Source organism: Halichoerus grypus, chromosome 12, assembly GCF_964656455.1.
Source record: "Halichoerus grypus chromosome 12, mHalGry1.hap1.1, whole genome shotgun sequence".
NCBI lineage: Eukaryota > Metazoa > Chordata > Mammalia > Carnivora > Phocidae > Halichoerus > Halichoerus grypus.
Genome location: NC_135723.1, coordinates 65,201,161 through 65,219,569, shown reverse-complemented (window position 1 = coordinate 65,219,569; position 18,409 = coordinate 65,201,161). Strand labels below are relative to the sequence as shown.

Sequence of the window (18,409 nt, the reverse complement as noted above, 5' to 3'; positions counted from 1 at the left end):
GGGTGTGTATGTGAAAGATGTTTAAGTGATTTTATATAAGGGTACTTTTAGAGAAGCAAATACTACATTTTGGTTTTGAATTTAAATGATTGGATTGAGCAGTTTATGTGCATAGTATCGGAAGAGGAAATAGAAATAGATCATCCAAAATGGGCTCATTGATAGCCATTCTTTTATAACTATACAAAGAGAAAATGTTTCCTAGGGTATTTGAAGCAAGTTCCTTTCTCGTGAAAATAACCATCTAAGTTCATTTTAAATATTAACAGTATGGCACATGCTCAGACTAAAAAGGACATCAGCTTGGTATGTTACAATTTTCATATTAGTAAGGGTTGCCAAGCTTGCTTGACTTTTTTCTTAATGACCTGAGTTACCCACAAAGACAGTCACTCTCTAATATTGTAGTGAATTAAGTCCTTGAGGAAGTGACATCTGCTGTTAAGGCTGTGGGGGTCCAACATCACCAGAGTGTGGGCATATAAAGGTTAAAGTATGGGGCAGTTGGCAAATTGATTAATTAGCATCCATGTCATGCCAAATTATCCTTTCCATTAAGTTTTGCATTTAATATATTTACTATGCCTCTTAGTATATAATAAAGTATTTTCATTTCAACAAGTCTAAATCAAAGGATTCAACAAGTCTGTTCAAGAGATTTTTAAAAATAAGTTACACTTTTAAACAAGTGATATGGATTTGCTTAAGCTTAACATTTTATGTTTTATGATAGGTATAATTTTATAGGAGAACTGCAAATAACACTGTAGTCAAATTCTCTGCTGACTTTAGTATTCTATCACCAAGAAAAAACTTCCTGTTTAGATCTCATTATTCTGTATTAGGATTATTCAGATGGGTAGAATAAATTGGAGACAAATATAATCTAAGAGAATAAAATATTTTTACCTGCTTTAGATATACTTTTATAGGTTACTAAGTACCTCCTACATGCCAGACTCTGTTTTGGCCAGTTCAAATGCCTTATCATAGTTAATCCTCACAGTTACAGTTCTTATCACTAGTCCCTGCTTTATTTTTATTTTTCCATAGCACTATTATCGTCATCTAATATGCTTCATATTTTTCTTAATGTCTCTCTCTCTCTCTTTTCCCTCTAGCCTACTCCCCTGTTAGACAGGGATTTTTATGTTTTGTTTATTGCTATATCCACAATTCCTAGAATAGTGCCTTGTTCATAATAAGTACTCAGTAAATATTTTTGGATGAATTAATGGCCCTGTGAGGCTGTTATTATGCTCCTCAATGTATAGATGAGGAGAGATTAAGGAAGTAACAGAACTAGAATGTGAAAATGGTTCTAGATGGTCCACCTACTCATCTGTACATTCATCCATTCGATAAATGACTTTAAAGCCCATGATATTTCCAATATACCACTCTACCTTCAATGCATTTACTATATAAAAAATTGGCATGATAATGACAATTTTTATCAATCGTTATAAGGAATAAGTATTGGTGTTAGTTCAGCTGTTCTTTTCTTTTTGTTAATTGGTAGGGTATTACTTTCATGACATTTTTATAGCTTCCAATTAATTTTGAATGAACAATACATATGTTCAAAATTCAAAGGGTACAGGGGAGTATATGGTGGAAAACATCCATCACATACCTCTCCTCTGTTCTCAAATTTGCATTCCTATTGGAGTCACTTGGGGAGCTTTAACAATTACTGAAGCCTGTGTCTTACCCCCAGAGGTTGTGGTTTACTTGTTCTGTTGGTGTGGCCTGGGTTTTTGAATCTTTAGAAGATCTCCAGGAGGGACTTTGCTTCAGGTAAAGGTAAAGTAGCAAGGACCAAGTATACTCTATTGCCTTAAATAATTAAGAAACACACGAAATATACAAAACAATTTTTTTTTAATTATATTGGACATTAGGCAACAAAAGACAGTAATCCCCAAGGGATGGGAATCAAATGAGGTGAGCCCTATGATGGCATCAGCATATAGTCTGAGAGTGTGTCTAGGCCACGGCACAAGAGCAGAGAATACAGGCAGAGCTTGGCAAATTTCCCGAGTTTAACAGGCAGAGCTAAGAGTCTGCTGAGACCAAAACAGAATCCACAGGATAGACTGTAGGATAGGAGAACTCCAAAGATCTTTAGGGGATCCCTCTTGACTGTTCAGCAGAGATCCGAATAAATCATGCATCCAAGGAAACTACCAGAGGCTTGGGGGAAGAACACACCTGAAAAGATTAGAGGAAACAGTCTCTAGTATTTATACAGAAGTGGGAATAGTGCGTGTTCTGACATCTAACAGATGGACTGGAAAACCTTGTGATTTGCAGGGCATTTGACAGAATTCTCAGAAGGTTTTTGCTTCAGTGGTGAGGAAAACTTAATCCTAGACTAAAGAGTGTTCCACTCTTCCCTCAGATATCTTGAAAGCAAGACCCAAAAGGATCAAATTATTTCCAAGTAACTTAATTATATCCCAGAACAAAGCTCAAGAATATTTATAGGAATACAAACACATCCAGCACCCAACAAGATAAAATTCACAGTCTGGTATCTAATCAAAAATTAACAGAAGTACAAAGAGGTAGGAAAATATGACCAATAATGTGATAAATTTATCAACTGAAAATGAAATTGACACAAATATTATAATTACAGGACAAGGACATTAAAAACAATTATTATATCTATGTTATATATTCAAAAAATTAAACAGAGAGATGGAAGCTGTCCAAAAGATTCAAATCAAAATTCTAAAGATAAAAACTATAATGTATAAAATGAAAGATACACTGGATGGGGTTAATGGCAGAGTACACATTGCAGATGAAAAGACTGGTAAACTCGAGACACACAATAGAAACTATCCAAAGTGAAATGCAGAGAACAAAGAGAAATTTTTAAAAATGAAGCATATTGGTGAGTTATGAGAAAACTTTAAGCAGTCTAATATATGTGTAATTGGAGTTCCTGAAAGGTAGATGGGAAGTTGGGGGGGTAGGGTGGGAGAAGAATTATATTTAAGTAGTAATATCCAAAATTTTTCCTAATTTAATGACAATTGAAAACACACAATCCAAAGAGGCTCAAGAAACTTGGAGAAATAACATCAGGGCACATCATAATCACATTGCTCAAAAGTATGATGAAGTGAAAATATTGAAAGCAACCAGGGAAGTAAAGACATCACATAAAAGGAACAAAAATAAGGATGCCAGCAGATTTCTTCTCAGAAACAAAGTAAATAGAAAAAAAAAAGTAAATGAGACAGTGGAGCACCATTTTTGAAGTACAGAAAGAAAACATGTCTGTCAACCGGGAATCCTATACTCAGCAAAAATATCTTTAAGAAAATAAAAGTAAAATGAAGACATTTTTCAGATGTCTATGAAAGCTGAAAGAATTCACCATCAACAAACTACACTACAAATATGTTAAAGGAAGTTCTTCGGGTAGAAAGAAGATTCGATGTCAATCTGGATCTACACGAAGGAATGAAGAGCAGTGGGAATGGTAACTACAAGGATAAGTAGATCAGATTTTTTCATATTATTTCCATCTTTTAAAAAATAATTGTTTAAACAAAACAGCAACAATGTAATGTCAGATTTATGTAAAAGTAAAATGTTTGACAAGAATAGCAAAAAGGATGGAAGGGAGAAATGGAAATATATTATTATAAGTCTTAAGTATACTTGAAGTAATATCTTATCATTTGCCTAGTAAATTGTAGTAAGTTAAAAATATTTACTATAATACTAAATCAACCACTAAAATAACAAGAGTAAGTTATAGCCAGTAAACCAACAAAGGAGATGAAATGAAATAATAAAACAACCTAAAAGAAGGCAAAAAAAAGAAAAAGGCAAATAGCAGATGAGAAGGTAAGAAGCAAATATAGGGATGATAGACTTCAACCTGGCCATATTAATAATCACATTACGTATATATGCACTAAATACCCCAGTTAAAGGGGAGAGATTGTCAGTTTGGATTAAAAAGCACAATCCGAATATGTGCTGCCTTATGAGAAATGCACTTTATATCTAAAGGCAGCAGGTTCAAAGTAAAGCAATGGGAAAAATATACCATATTTACACTAGTCAAAAGAGAAACTGGAATAGCTATATTAATATCACAGATTTCAGAGCAAAGGACTTACCATGGATAAAGTAGATCACTTCATACTGGTGCAGGCATACTGCATTATACTGCACATCACTTTACTGTGATTTGTAGTTACTGCAGTTTTTACAAATTGAAGATTCAAGACTTCAGTGGAGGAAGTAACTGCAGATGTGGCAGAAATTGCAAGAGAACTAGTATTAGAAGTGGAGCCTGAAGATGTGATTGAATTGCTGTGAGCTCATGATAAAACTTTAATGGATGAGGAGGTGCTACTTATGGATGAGCAAGGAAAGTGGTCTCTTGAGGTGGAATCTACTCCTGGTGAAGATGCTGTGAAGATTGTTGAAATGACAACAAAGGATTTAGAATATTCCATCAACTTACTTGATAAAGCAGCAGTCATGGTTTGAGAGTATTGATTCCAGTTTTGAAATAAGTTCTACTGTGGGTAAAATGCTATCAAATAGCATCACATGCCCCAGAGAAATCATTTGTGAAAGGAAGAGTCAATCTATGTGGCAAACTTCATTGTTGTCTTATTTTAAGAAATTGTCAGTCATCCCAGCCTTCAGCACCACCACCCTGATTAGTCAGCAGCCATCAATGAGGCAAGACCCTCTACCAGCAAAAAGATTACCACTTGCTGAAAGCTCAGATGGGGTTAGCATTTTTTAACAATGAAGTATTTTTAAATTAAGGTATATACATTGTTTTATTTAGACATAATACTATTGTACGCTTAATAGACTACAGTGTAGTGTAAACATAACTTTCATATGCACCAGGAAACCAAAAAATTCATTTGACTTGCTTTATTGCAATATTCATGTTATTTTGGTGGCCTGGAACTGAATCCACAATGTCTCTGAGGTATGCCTGTAAAGGGTTTAATTCATCAGGAGAACTTACAGTCCTACATATTTATGTGCCTAATAGACCTTCAAAGTACAGTACATGAAGCAAAACTGACAGAACTATAAGGAGAAATAGAAAAATAAACAATTATAGTTGGAGATTTCACTATTCCTCTCTTAAAAACTGACAGAACAAGTAGACAGAAAATGAGTAAAGATATAGAAGATTTAAGCAACTCTGTTAACCAACTTCACCCAATTGACATTTATAAAATGCTCTGTCCTACATCAGCAGAATATACTTTCTTCTCAAGTGCACAGAGAACATTTGCTAAGATAGACCATACCCTGTGCCAAAAAACAGGTCCCAATAAATTGAAAGGCATTCAAGTCATACAAAGTATGTTCTCTGACCACAATGGAATTATGTTGGAAAGCAGTAGTAACAGGAAGATAACTGGAAAATTCCCAAACATTTGGAAAATAAATAACATGTCTGAATAACCCAAGGGTCATGGGAGATATCAAAAAGGAAATTAGAAAATATCTTGAACTGAATGAAATTGAAAATATAGCCCATAAAAACTTAAAACTTACAGGATGCTGCTAAAACATAGAGGAAATTTATAGGCTACATTCCCACTTTATTTTTATTTTTTTAAATATTTATTTATTTGAGAGAGAGAGTGAGCAGGGGGAGGGGCAGAGGGAGAGGGAGAATCTTAAGCAGACTCCCCACCGAGTGTGGAGCCCAGTGCAGGACTTGATCCCACAACACTGAGATCATGACCTGATCTGAAATCAAGAGTCGGACGCTTAACTGACTGAGCCACCCAGGCACCCCTACATTCCTACTTTAGAAGTGAACAAAGATCTCAAATCAATGACTTCAGCTTCATCTCAAGAACAAACTGAACCCAAAGTAAGTGGAAGAAAGGAAATAATAAACATCAGAATGGAAATAGGTGGAATAGAAAACAGGAAAATAATAGAGAAAAGTGGGACCAAAAGCAAAGAAGATTAATAAGATTGACAATCCCCTACCCAAACTGATTGGGAAAAAAGGGGAGAAGACACAAATTACCATAGCCAGGAATAAGGGGAGTAATATCACTACAGATTCTACAGATACTGAAAGGAAGCATAATAAAGCAGTATTATGAATGCTTAGCTTATAATTTCAACAATTTAGATGAAATGGACAAATTCCTTGAAGACAGACACAAACTGCCAAAACCCATTCAAGAAGAAACAGACAATCTGATGATAGTTTTGAATTTGTAACTAAAACCTTTCTGCAAAGAAAACAAGAGATGTGAAAGCATATGTCCATTTAAAAAAAAGTATACCTGAATATGGGTAGCAGCTTCCGGTGTAACAGAAATTAGAAACAAGGCAAATGTTGGTCAACAGGTGAATAGGTAAACTATAGTACATATAGTACATACTATAATTTGGACAACAATGCTACTCAGAGTAAGACTTAACTATTTGATATATGCTCCAACATGATGGATCTCAAAGTAATTATGCTGAGTGGAAAGAAGCCAGATTAAAAAAGAAAACATGAGAGAGAGAAAACATAAGATATGATTTCATTTTTGTATAATTTTAGAAAATGCAAACTGATCTGTAGGAACAGAAATCATATTAGTGACTTCCTTGGTCAGACTTGTTGGGGTGGGGACCAGGAAGCATGAGGAAGCCTTTGTCAGTGTTAGGTATGTTTCTTATCTCACTTGTGGTGGTGTCACTGGTCACATAAGCCCCAACTTGTCAAATTGTACACTTTAAATATGTACCATTTGTTGTATATTAATTATACCTCAATTTAGTTTTTCTTCGTTAAGAGCCCCAGGCGACTCAAGTGGATTTGGGACAAATTTGAGAGTCAAGACAAAGTTGGGAATCATTGCTCCAGTCCCTTAAACCCCTGGTTCTACCGTACAGAGATGACCTATTCTAGGCAGTTTCCTGTTATGAAACTGGAACATTCCAGAAATATTATGCATATACAAACATATATATTCCTTGTTTTAAATCCACAAATGGTAGCACTTTATACCTATATATATCTTCTGTACTTTTTTCACTTACTATATCTTAGAGTTCTTTCCATATCAGTGAGTATGGAATGGTTTCACTTTTTTTTTTTTTTTAAAAGATTTTATTTATTTGAGAGAGAGTGAGAGAGAGAGAGCATGAGAGGGTGTAGGGTCAGAGGGAGAAGCAGACTCCCCACCGAGCAGGGAGACTGATGCGGGACTCGATCCTGGGACTCCAAGATCATGACCTGAGCCGAAGGCAGTCGCCTAACCGACTGAGCCACCCAGGCGCCCCTGGTTTCACTTTTTAAACTAGCTGTATGTTAATCTATTGGATATGGATCCTGATCATTTTGACCACAGGAAGTTGGTACTCTATGCTTATTTTAAAACTCCCTTGGAATGGAGATGTAACTTGAATTGTTTCTGTAACTAATTTTTCTTTTAAGTTTACTCTTAAGTCCTCACTTGCAAGCTACATAATATGACAAAATGCTTTCATTTCTGTGAGTATACAAGTTTTCTAGAAGGCCAGATTCACTATAAGTTAGTATTTTTTTCACCAGTAAAGTCTGTATATCTATGTGAAATGTTGACAAGTGTTACATTTTGAAAAGCTATTATGACATTTTGCTTTCCTTGTCCCTTCAATGTGAAATTTGGTGTTTGATTTGTTCTTCATTCAACACACAATTTTTTAGATTAATTCTTTTTTTTATCCTTTGGTGGTTAATTCAGTGTTAATCGTTAGGCCACAGCTATTCTAGAGATGTGTACTGTGTAAAACCAACCTGCTATCAACTTGCATTTTTGGCAAAGAATTCTTTGGCTAAACTCTTGCTGGCTTTTTTTTTTTTTTAAACAGCAGCTGGTCAAATGGGCCAATACCAAAATAATTTTTTTTTTTTAAGATTTTATTTATTTTTTGACAGAGAGAGAGACAGCGAGAGAGAGAACACAAGCAGGGGGAGTGGGAGAGGGAGAAGCAGGCTTCCCGCAGAGCAGAGAGCCTGATGCGGGGCTCCATCCCAGTACCCTGGGATCATGACCTGAGCCAAAGGCAGACACTCAATGACTAAGCCACCCAGGCACCCCAGTAATTCTTGTTGTTAAAGTTAACTGCATTCTTTAGTTGTCAGAGTATGTTTCAACAGGAAGACTACCTTCAAAGTCAAGGAACCAATTTATTTGGGGGCCTCAATTTCCTAATGGCCATTTTATGTGACCTTCACAGGTTTTCTATAATTTTCAGTCTTAATGCAACAGGAATCTCAAAGTGTACATTATCCAAACTACCCATATTGTCATATACTCTGTGCACTTACTAGGTTTACTAGTGAACGTTGAGTCTTTTTATGACTAATGATATTCTGAACTTCTGGCCAGCATTTCATCAGATGTTGAGTAAGTGCAGTTCGTATCAGTCAAGTATTTGTTTTATATTCATTAGCTGATAAAGTCAGAAGAGTCATTGCAGCTCCTCAGGATTTTCACTCACTCATTTTTCAAATCATTAAATTCTACATTCCTATAGTCTGGTTTCCCAGCTCCTTGTTCACCTCTTTGCCGTCCATGTTGTAGGATTTCTGGGGATCGTCCCTATCCTATCCAGTTATGTTTGCTTGTATTTGCATGCCTGAGGTCATGTTTCTGAGGGGTCTATAGTGGCATAAAATTCATGTTTTGAATGTCATCTTTCCCTGAAGTGGGGGTCTTTGGCTGAGAAAATGGTTTTACTGAGTAATAAATTATCTTTCAGACCCATCTCCATCTCCGAGTACTTTTTAGTTTATTCAGGATGTGTGCTTCTCTAACCTAGGGAAAGTGTGGAGAGCCTGATCCAGAAGCATTCCTATGCCCGCTCACCCATCCGTACCTATGGAGGAGAAGAGGATGTGCTGGGGGATGAGGTTCAGACAACACAGAATCGAGGTAAGACAGCTTCCAGGCTACGTAACTGCTGGGAGCAAGAGCACCCAGAACGAGAAAGAAAGGTAGGTGATGAAACTTGTAGTCCTCAGGGTGCGGTCTGCCCCCAGAGTATTTCAGGAGTCTCTTGAGGAAAGGATAGCCCCTGAGGCTGATTTCCATACAGTTCATTATTTTGCTTCTGAGTCTTAAGTGATTATTCTGCCTGATGGTTTCCTGTGGTTTTCTAGTGAAAGGACATCAAGCCTCTGAGTCAGGGCTCAGGAGTTACTTGTCCGTGATCTACCACCAAAGACCTGTTGGACTCTGGGGGCAGTCCTTTAGTCTTTCTGAACCCTAATTTTATAATCTGAAAATCGGGGACTATATCTGTTCCTCTTATAAGATATTCTAGAAATATCTTATTAGGATCGATGACTAAAATGACTTTACTTTTTAAAAGATTTTGAGAGCGTGTTCACGCACATGAGCGGGGGTGGGGTGGGAAGGGACAGAGGGAGAGGGAGAAGCAAACTCCCCACTGAGCAGGGAGCCCAACATGGGGCTCAAACCAGGACTCTGTGATCATGACCTGAACTGAAGGCAGATGCTTAACCTATTTAACCACCCAGGCGCCCTGGAAAACACTTTTTAAAAGAAGATTTTCTTATTGAAGGGCATTATGTACAGGCAGTGGCCCCAGCGGTGACAGTAGGGGGATACTGAAAAATTCCTCTGTCCCAAAGACTCACAGAGGAGCACTTTGCACTTGGGAGTCCAGAGGGTGCCTAAACCTGGGCACAGGGATGTTTGTGTGGGGAAAGAGCCCTCTGTCATAATTTTATGACTCTTATATGGAATACCATAATCTGTCAAAATATAGGACATCTCTTCGAACTAAATCCAAATGGACTACTAGTAATTAATTATACAGTTGGAAAATTCAGTGTCAACTTTTGTTTAAACTTGTGGATGCTGTGATATAAGAAAAACTTACACTTGTAACTTGTCAAATATTTAATAAGGAATTATGGAATCTAGAAAAAGAAAAACATGCTTGTGGGTTTTCACAGTGCCTTTAGAAACCCAGTAACTTTGTTGAGGCTCATATGTCCAGCCTTCCTTATAAGGATGTTGTAGAGGTCAGGACAGATACCAGCTATTTGGAGCTCTTTTAAAGGGAATCCAGTTATTACTTCCAGGCAGGGTTCTAGTGTTTTGGCCATTCTCTGGGAGTATGTAGGCCATCTAATGAGTTAAGTCTTTTTCTGTTTAGTAAAGTCTCTCTTCCATATATGGTAGAAATGATATCTTACCTGGAAAGGTAGCTGTGACTCATGGTTGACATGCTTGTCTTTTTAAATTGCAGATCTATTATATTTTTAAAAAAATAAATCAATCCTTACAGATAATGTAATTCTTGATTCGCACACTGAAATAGAGTTTCTAGTCTAATGAGTTGTTTTTCCTTTCAGGGTCAGCCTTTACAACGTCTGATAATTTGTCTCTCAGCTCCTGGGTATCATCTTCATCCAGTTTTCCTGGATTTCAGCACCCCCAGTCCCTGACTGCACTTGGCACCAGCACAGCATCCATAGCAACACCCATTCCTCATCCTATACAAGGTTCATTGCCACCATACAGCCGACTTGGGATGCCTCTGACACCATCAGCTATTGCCAGCTCAATGCAGGGGAGTGGCCCGACATTCCCCTCATTCCACATGCCTCGGTACCATCACTACTTTCAGCAGGGGCCCTATGCTGCTATCCAAGGACTGCGCCATTCCTCTGCGGTGATGACACCGTTTGTATGACTCTTCTAAACCTTGGAGAATCCAGATCCAGAATGTGCAAATGGGTATGGAAATATGGGACAGGGTTGGGTGGGTGGGATGTGGGGTGTTAGAGCAGGAGCTCTCCAGGAGACATGGGACCTATTAAAGAGGAGAGCTGGACTCACAGTAAAACCTACTGCTGAGGGAGTGCACCACAGACCAGGAGTCATGTGTAGTTTGGGAACAGCTCTTGGGTTCGAGAGAGAATCAGTATAGACTTAGCCAGCCTAAATCCTGCAACCAATAGTATACTAACTTACCCAGGAAATTTCATAACACAAGGCAGATGAATTTTAAGGTGCATTATACCTAGCAGTTAAAAATGCTGTGTCAATGCAGTAATGTATAAAATCAATGTGTAGAGGTTTTCTTTCTGCTTTCCACAGGTCAAAAGAATCTTCAAAGAGGCAATATATATAACATACCAACCGTAATGCATAGTGACTAACTTAAGTCCATTTCTCCCTGTAGAAAATGAGAGCCAATAGAGAAATATTTGTAGTGTTGTAGCTTAAGCATGTTTAGTTTTCCTTTGTATTAGTTTGCTTGGGAAGGGGCTGAGATAATGCTGAAGCATCCTATTTTGTGGATGAATAGGCGGTAATGACTTCACAAAGTTCTTTTTGTCATACTGAAGGGCCAGTACCTGACAAGCTCTTTTTCCCTGTCTTGGCTTCTTTCTTCCTAATTCTCTTTCTTGCAATTACTTGCCATTTATGTAGGAAAAACCTTCTATACACAATTTTGAAGCAAGAGGCTCTATGTGTTACATTGTAAAACTGAGGTTTTATTTTTCTGGGCTGCATTCTAAGTGCACTACTGACTTACTCATGGAGGAACACTTCTAAAGCCTCTATGCGATGACACGTGAGACTTTCTCTCAGTCTGCAATAACAGAACGGTTGCCCTGTTCTGAAGGGAATTTCTCTGCCATGGGTACCAAAGGCCCCTTCATTTTTACTTCAGCTTTGGGAGATCTTTTGGATGGTAAAATGGACTGGGCCAAATTCTCATTTTTGGTAAATCTGCTTTGTTATTAGATTAGCTGTTAACCACTGATTGACAAGGATTTGTGAATGATCATTCTGAATGCCCATATAGCCACCATTTAACCTACGCTTACAAGTTGTGTGTCCATATATCTGGTTTGTCCTTCTTTCTTACTGTTCCATTCAGTGACTCCTTTACCATTTTTCTAGTCCATTATATGAAATTGTATGTCAACTCAATGACCCCCTGACTAAAACACTGGCAGTGCTTGTAAATCAATGTAAAACATTTATCCTCTTTATTTTGCATTCTTACTGTCTTCTTAAGCCTTCCTTTAGTGTTTAGTAATTAATTATATTTTAGCTATATATAATCATTATATTTGGGGGGCAACATATATCTAAGCATTTACAGTCAGGGTAGTATATTTGGCATTTTGCAACAGTTCGTTTCCCTAACAACAGAAATTTAGTAAAGTTTACAGTCCTTCAACTTTAGATTGCTATGAGATATAACTTGTCTTCTTTACAGTGTTCCCCAAAACTCTATTTTAACCTAATTTAGATTTTGTATCTACTTTGTTCTGACTGTAAAAGTACTGAATCTGTTAAAAGAGATGGGAAATATCACTGCTGAGAGTAGAGTTGGGAGTAAATGCAACATACTGATCACATCAGACTGCATGGAATTTTATTTGGTTGTTCTATTAGGCTTTCCCATACCAAATGCTTCTCCGGGGCATTTCTAGTCTAGGAGACGAGGCATAATGGCAGAGCCTGTCTATGTGATGCCATTGTTGCTGGACTTTGCAATGGTTTTTCTCCACTGTGGCCCCATAGTTTACTTATGGAGAAGCGTGGGCTGTGCCAACCGAGCATCTCAGAGTCCTACGGCAGACACCACAGGCTAATTTCTAACTTCTTGCATGTTATGCTACAGTATCCACAGGTAGTTTGTTTTCAAACACAGCATAAATAATGCGTTTCTTTAAAAAAGCAGCTATGACTAATGTTGAAGTATCCATAGAGCTTAGGATAGGGATTTGATACTTAATAGTTGGCCTGTTGCCAGTACTCCTTTTAATACACAGTACTGCTGCTTATAGCAGGAATAACAAAACTAGATGCTATTTAACATGATGCTACTTGATACTCTGGTAAATTACTGGTCTACTAAAGTGAATCTGTATCTGAATTTTCTTTTCGATGAGAATGAAAGGATCATTTTAATACTATTTAGACATTTTCCCCAGTTGACGTGTCTTAAAGTAGGTGTTTTATGTTTTTGTTAAATATGGTTTTACACCAGTATTTCCTGACTTCATAACTTGATTTTGTAATTAAGCAGAATAAGGCTAAAAATAAGTAGAGTGCTTAGAGAAAAGCAAAGACTAAGATACCAAAGCATGCTCTTCAGAAATAACACCTGAAATTCTAAATTGGATATATTCTTGAAATAAAAAGCACAGGGTACATGGAGCTTAACTTGATCAAAGTCACCCTAGCCATGAGAACCAAGGGTAGAAATTTACTCCAGCCTGGGTCTTTCTGAGCTATTCTGGTTGTTGATTCTTTCTTAACTCTTTGGGCATTTAAGATTTTAAAGTCTAAAGTCTATCCTACCAAAAGTAATTATTAGAACTAGATAGTTAGTGGAAAAGCCAATTGAATAATTAAGAGCATGAGTTACAGTATATTTGGAATAAATTCAGGGTTCCCCCCCGCCAAGTTATATTACAGTATCAAAATACATGGCTAATGTGCAGTGCTGCTAAAAAGAGGCCCTTTCAGAACTGCTTTATCTAACCTGAAGGGATTAATTCATATCTTAGTAGGTTCTGCAGACCTGATTTGTTTTTAAAACATTTATCAATAATGTTCAGTTATTTCTTTTACTTCTTTTTCAAGTCTTGCCCCTCCTCTGTCCACTCTTAGCAATATTATATAGGTAAAGTATATCCATCTTGTGTCTAATATATCACAAATTATTAGGTTACAAGTTCTATATTAATGAATTTAGGTTGCACTGCTGGTCCTTTTGAGTTTATAACAAAGGTTTGTTGTTCTTCCTAGTAGATGGGCACAGAATGGGAGGTATTAAAAAGATACTAAGAAAAACCCTGTGTAGAGCTCTACTATAGGAGTTACATTAACGTCTGGGGTATTCCAAGATCTTCCCTCCCTCACTCTCATCCACGTCTCTGTTATAACACTTCTCCAGCCACAACATCCCCAGCCCCCCATGCAAAAAAAGAAAAAGATGCCCTCCAAAAGCCCAAGAAAAAAGTATTTTTACTTTTATTTTATTTCTTTTTATTATGTTATGTTAGTCACCATACAGTACTTCATTAGTTTTTGATGTAGTGTTCCATGATTTGTTGTTTGTGTATAACACCCAGTGCTCCTTGCAATACATGCCCTCCTTAAAAGTATTTTTAGAAGAAAAGGATTCCCCATTCCCATACTGCCTATGAATTTTTCAGAGAGATGTTAGGATATTTAACCCATTTCTAAATTTCATGGCTTTTCAGGCTGTCTTGCTAATATTTAAGCTGAATTATATTGAGAAAAATGAGCTTCAAATAAAATGGATAGAATGACTTTATCACCCCATTAAATATGCAGCCTAGCTTAGCCATGACTCAGCAACTAAAGTTCAAAAAACTCAGTTATGTAATATGCAGGGTCACATATTACAAGAAAAACAATATTTTAACTCAGTCTTCCATTGAGTAAGGAAACTATTTACATTATTAAACATGTATGGAATTGATAATTATTACAAACAAAACAATATTATACCCAAAGAAAGCACTGGACAGAAAAGATTTTCAGCTGGCTCCTTTAGACAGCTTGGATGGAGGAATGGATTTTACATGTTTTTATATTATTTCAGAATGCAAGCATTTTATGTAAACAAGCAAAAGGAAGGTTAAAAATTCTTAAACCTTTAGAAAACCATAAAATAATTTCTTCACTAATATTCCATGCCAATTATAAAATATTCTAATATTTCTCTTTCTTCAGCATGCTTAAATATGCAAAGGTTCATTTATAAATATTTGATAGGCAAATAATCCATAAGTATTTTCTGGCCCTTCTTTCTCTGTCCCTCCCTCAATTCTAATCCTCTCCCCTGATAATAAGAAAATAAAAACATTGGTAAAATAATACATCTGGACAAAAAATACAATTTGTTGTATTTTACTTCTGATACATTAAAATATGTATTCAGTTTTTTCCTTATTTTCAGAAACCTAAAAGAATGTCTTTTATTTCCTAAAGGATGATTTTGGATATAGCCTCTTTAGTAGACTCTATCACAGTTCTATTGTTTGCTGTGTTCATTTGCTTAATGAATTGCGTGAGAACAGTCACTGTAATGAAGTGTGTGTGTTGGGGGCGGGGGGAAGGGCATGGGAAATGTTTTATGAAAAAGAAGTTATAAGCCTAATACTATGAAGTAACATCTAATGAAGTTCTTTTTAAGTGCAATATATTTATTTCTGCTAGAAATGTATTATCAACATTATGTAATATTTGAAGCATTACATGTTATTTGTAAACAGCTTAAAATTATATATTACCCAAAATTGTACAGAAGTACAAATGTGTGATATTAATTTCTTTCATTAAAAATGGCGTGTTTTGATATATATGCACACATTTACACCTTTCATTATCTTACACACTTGCTTCATGACTTTTGGTACCTGTTTGCTCACTTGGGAAAAAAATGGATTAGGTAAGATTAGGGGTCATAGCTGGCCACTCCCAGACCAGACACAGCCAACGGGATTACTATACAGAGTTTGATTTTTGTCTTTTTTTTTTTTAAAGATTTTATTTATTTATTTGACAGAGAGAGACACAGCGAGAGAGGGAACACAAGCAGGGGGGAGTGGGAGAGGGAGAAGCAGGCTTCCCGCTGAGCAGGGAGCCTGATGCGGGGCTCAATCCCAGAACCCTGGGATCATGACCTGAGCTGAAGACAGACACTTTAATGACTGAATCACCCAGGTGCCCCTGGTTTTTGTTTTTAATTGTATTTGGAAGCCTATAGAGAAGACATTGCTCTCAAGTCCCCACTGGTTCCCGTTTTCCTACACCTAATCCCCTTCACTCATTTACTCCACCTGATGAGTTCTTAGAATCATGGGATTTTGCACCTCTCTGTATGGAAAGATACTGAAGACTCCATAAAGCTTAAAGCTTACCGCTCATTTCAGCCATGAACTCTTCGATGCGCTGTAATGGTATTACACAAAGTAGGCTGATACAAAATAAGATTAGCCAATTTCAGTCTTAATCCTTCCACATGACAGTCCTTCAGAATATTTGACATTATCATACCTTCTGCTTTCAGAAGTCTGCTCTATTATCCTTAATTTTTTGTGCATGCCAAACACCAACCTTTTAAAAATCTTTTATTTGGAATAATTCCAAGCTGACAGAAAAGTTGCAAGGATAGTATAAAGAACACTGTATACTCTTTACCCAGATTCACCCATTGTGAACTTTTTGCCCCATTTGATTTATCATTTGCATTCACACTGAGGTAGTGCATGTACTACCCCCTACACATACGTAATATATACAAATTGTTTTCCTCCATTTGAGAGTAAGCTCCACATATCATGCCTCACTATCCCTAAGTAATTCAAAGTGCACTTCCTAAAACCAAGACGATTCCATTAAATACCCACAGGAGAGTTAGCAATTTGGGGACATTTAACAGTGGTAAAATGCTGTGATCTACCATCTGTATTCCAATTTTGTCAAATGACCCAATGATGTCCTTTGTGGCATATTTCTTCCTTCAGTACGGATCCAGTGCAGGAGCACATCTTGCATGTAGTTACCATGCTTCTTCAGTCCTTTAAACCGGTACAGTTCCTTGGCCTTTATGTCTCTTTCATGGCAAAAGAATTCCTATTTTTCAATGTTTTATAACTTACTACCATTCTTAGTTATCTTAATGCTCAAATCACCCCAGTATGGTCATCAGGAGCCCCTCAAGTTGGCTCCTGTGTCCTTTTGACATGCCCTAATTGACTTTTTTTTTTTTTGCACTTCAGTTTCTGGCATAATACATTAAGGCTCATCTTGTACCCTTTCTGGAACCAGCCATTTCTCCAAGGAATCCAGATTCCTTTTAGTTGAGGAACTATATTAGAAACCAAAATCTGGGTGCCAGATGTGCTCATTGGGGTATATTTGTGTCCAGGCCCTCTCAGACAACAGAACTGGGAATGTATATGTATATAAGCACACACGCCTGTGTGTGTGTGTGTGTGTGTGTGTGTGTGTGCGTGTATACAGCATGTATAAGACATCATGAGTTTATGCTGCTATCTCCAATTCCAGTGCACTCCCATAGGGGACTTTTTCCCTTGCTTTGCCCCATTCCATAGCTGTATGTGTCTTCTTCCACAGTGAGACACCCCTGGTTCCCAACCTCAACATATTTACTCAATTCTACCATATGCCCCAAATAATTTCATATTGCTTCACTCATAAAACTGCAATAAACAAACCTTCTAAAAAGAGTTCAGATTTTGTTTGCAGTTGTTCCCTGCCGCCCCACCCCCGACTAAGGGAATACAGTCAAGTCACATATTTAGCAGTTACTTAGATTAGTTTCTTTTTTATCCTACTGTATGGTTATGTCACTCATTCACAATACAACTGGGTTCATTTGTTCAGTTTCTTACAGGTTTTTTTTTTTTTTTAATAATAAATAAATAAATTTATTTATTTAGTAAGCTCTATACCCAACGTGGGGTTTGAACTCATGATCCCAAGATCAAGAGTCACATGCAACCAAGCCAGCCAGTTGCTTATAATTTTAAGGATTTTTTCCTTTTCATTCTTACTGATTTTTAAAAAAATATAGAACACTAACATGCTTCCAACAAAAAAGTCATAGGACTAATAAGAAATTATATCAAGGTTGTGGGATGCAAGATTAATATAAATAAATAAATAAGTATATTAATATAAATAAGTAAATTGTTTTCCCATATATCAGCAATGAACAATTAAAATTTGAAATTAAAAACATAATACCATTTATATCAGCACCCAAAAAGGGAAAAGAAAATACTGAGGTATAAATATAATATGTACAAGATCTATATGAGGAAAACTATAAAACTCTGATGAAAGAAATCAAAGATCTAAATAAATGGAGAGATATTCCATGTTTGTGGATAGGTAGACTCAATATTGTCAAGATGTCAGTTCTTTTCCACTTGATCTATAGATTCAACATAATCCAATCAAAATCCCAGCAACTTTTGTAGCTATCAACAAACTGACTCTATATGGAAAGGCAAGAGACCCAGAATAGCCAACAAAATACTGAAGAAGAACAAAGTTGGAGGTTGACAATACCTGACTTCAGAACTTACTATAAGCTAAAGTAATAAAGATAGTATGGTATTGGTGACATAATAGACAAGTAGATTAACAAACAATAGAGAGTCCAAAAAATAATCCTTGTACCTTGGTGTTGGGAAAATGGTGCACCGCTTTGGAAAATAGTTCATCAACAGGTTAAACATAGAGTTACCATATGGCCCAGGAATTCCACTCCTAGTTTACACCTAGGAGAAATGAAAACATATGTCCACACAAAAACTTGTACATGAATATTCATG

The 18,409-nt window shown here is 36.6% G+C and overlaps 1 protein-coding gene and 1 long non-coding RNA gene across 2 annotated transcripts in view; one reads left to right on the top strand and one right to left on the bottom strand.

The window, feature by feature from the left end:
* Window positions 1–10,737, top strand: part of TBX20 (T-box transcription factor 20) — a 52,562-nt gene extending 41,825 nt beyond the window's left edge. Inside the window, exons 7-8 of the mRNA XM_036101054.2 lie at window positions 8,833–8,945; window positions 10,397–10,737. Of these exons, the coding sequence (XP_035956947.1) occupies window positions 8,833–8,945; window positions 10,397–10,737 (454 nt within the window). The remainder of the gene's footprint in view (window positions 1–8,832; window positions 8,946–10,396) is intronic.
* The window catches only part of LOC144379583 (uncharacterized), a 34,688-nt gene that overhangs the window by 8,515 nt on the left and 7,764 nt on the right, over window positions 1–18,409 (bottom strand). The window contains exon 2 of the long non-coding RNA XR_013442813.1: window positions 18,255–18,355. This is a non-coding gene — a long non-coding RNA (uncharacterized LOC144379583). The remainder of the gene's footprint in view (window positions 1–18,254; window positions 18,356–18,409) is intronic.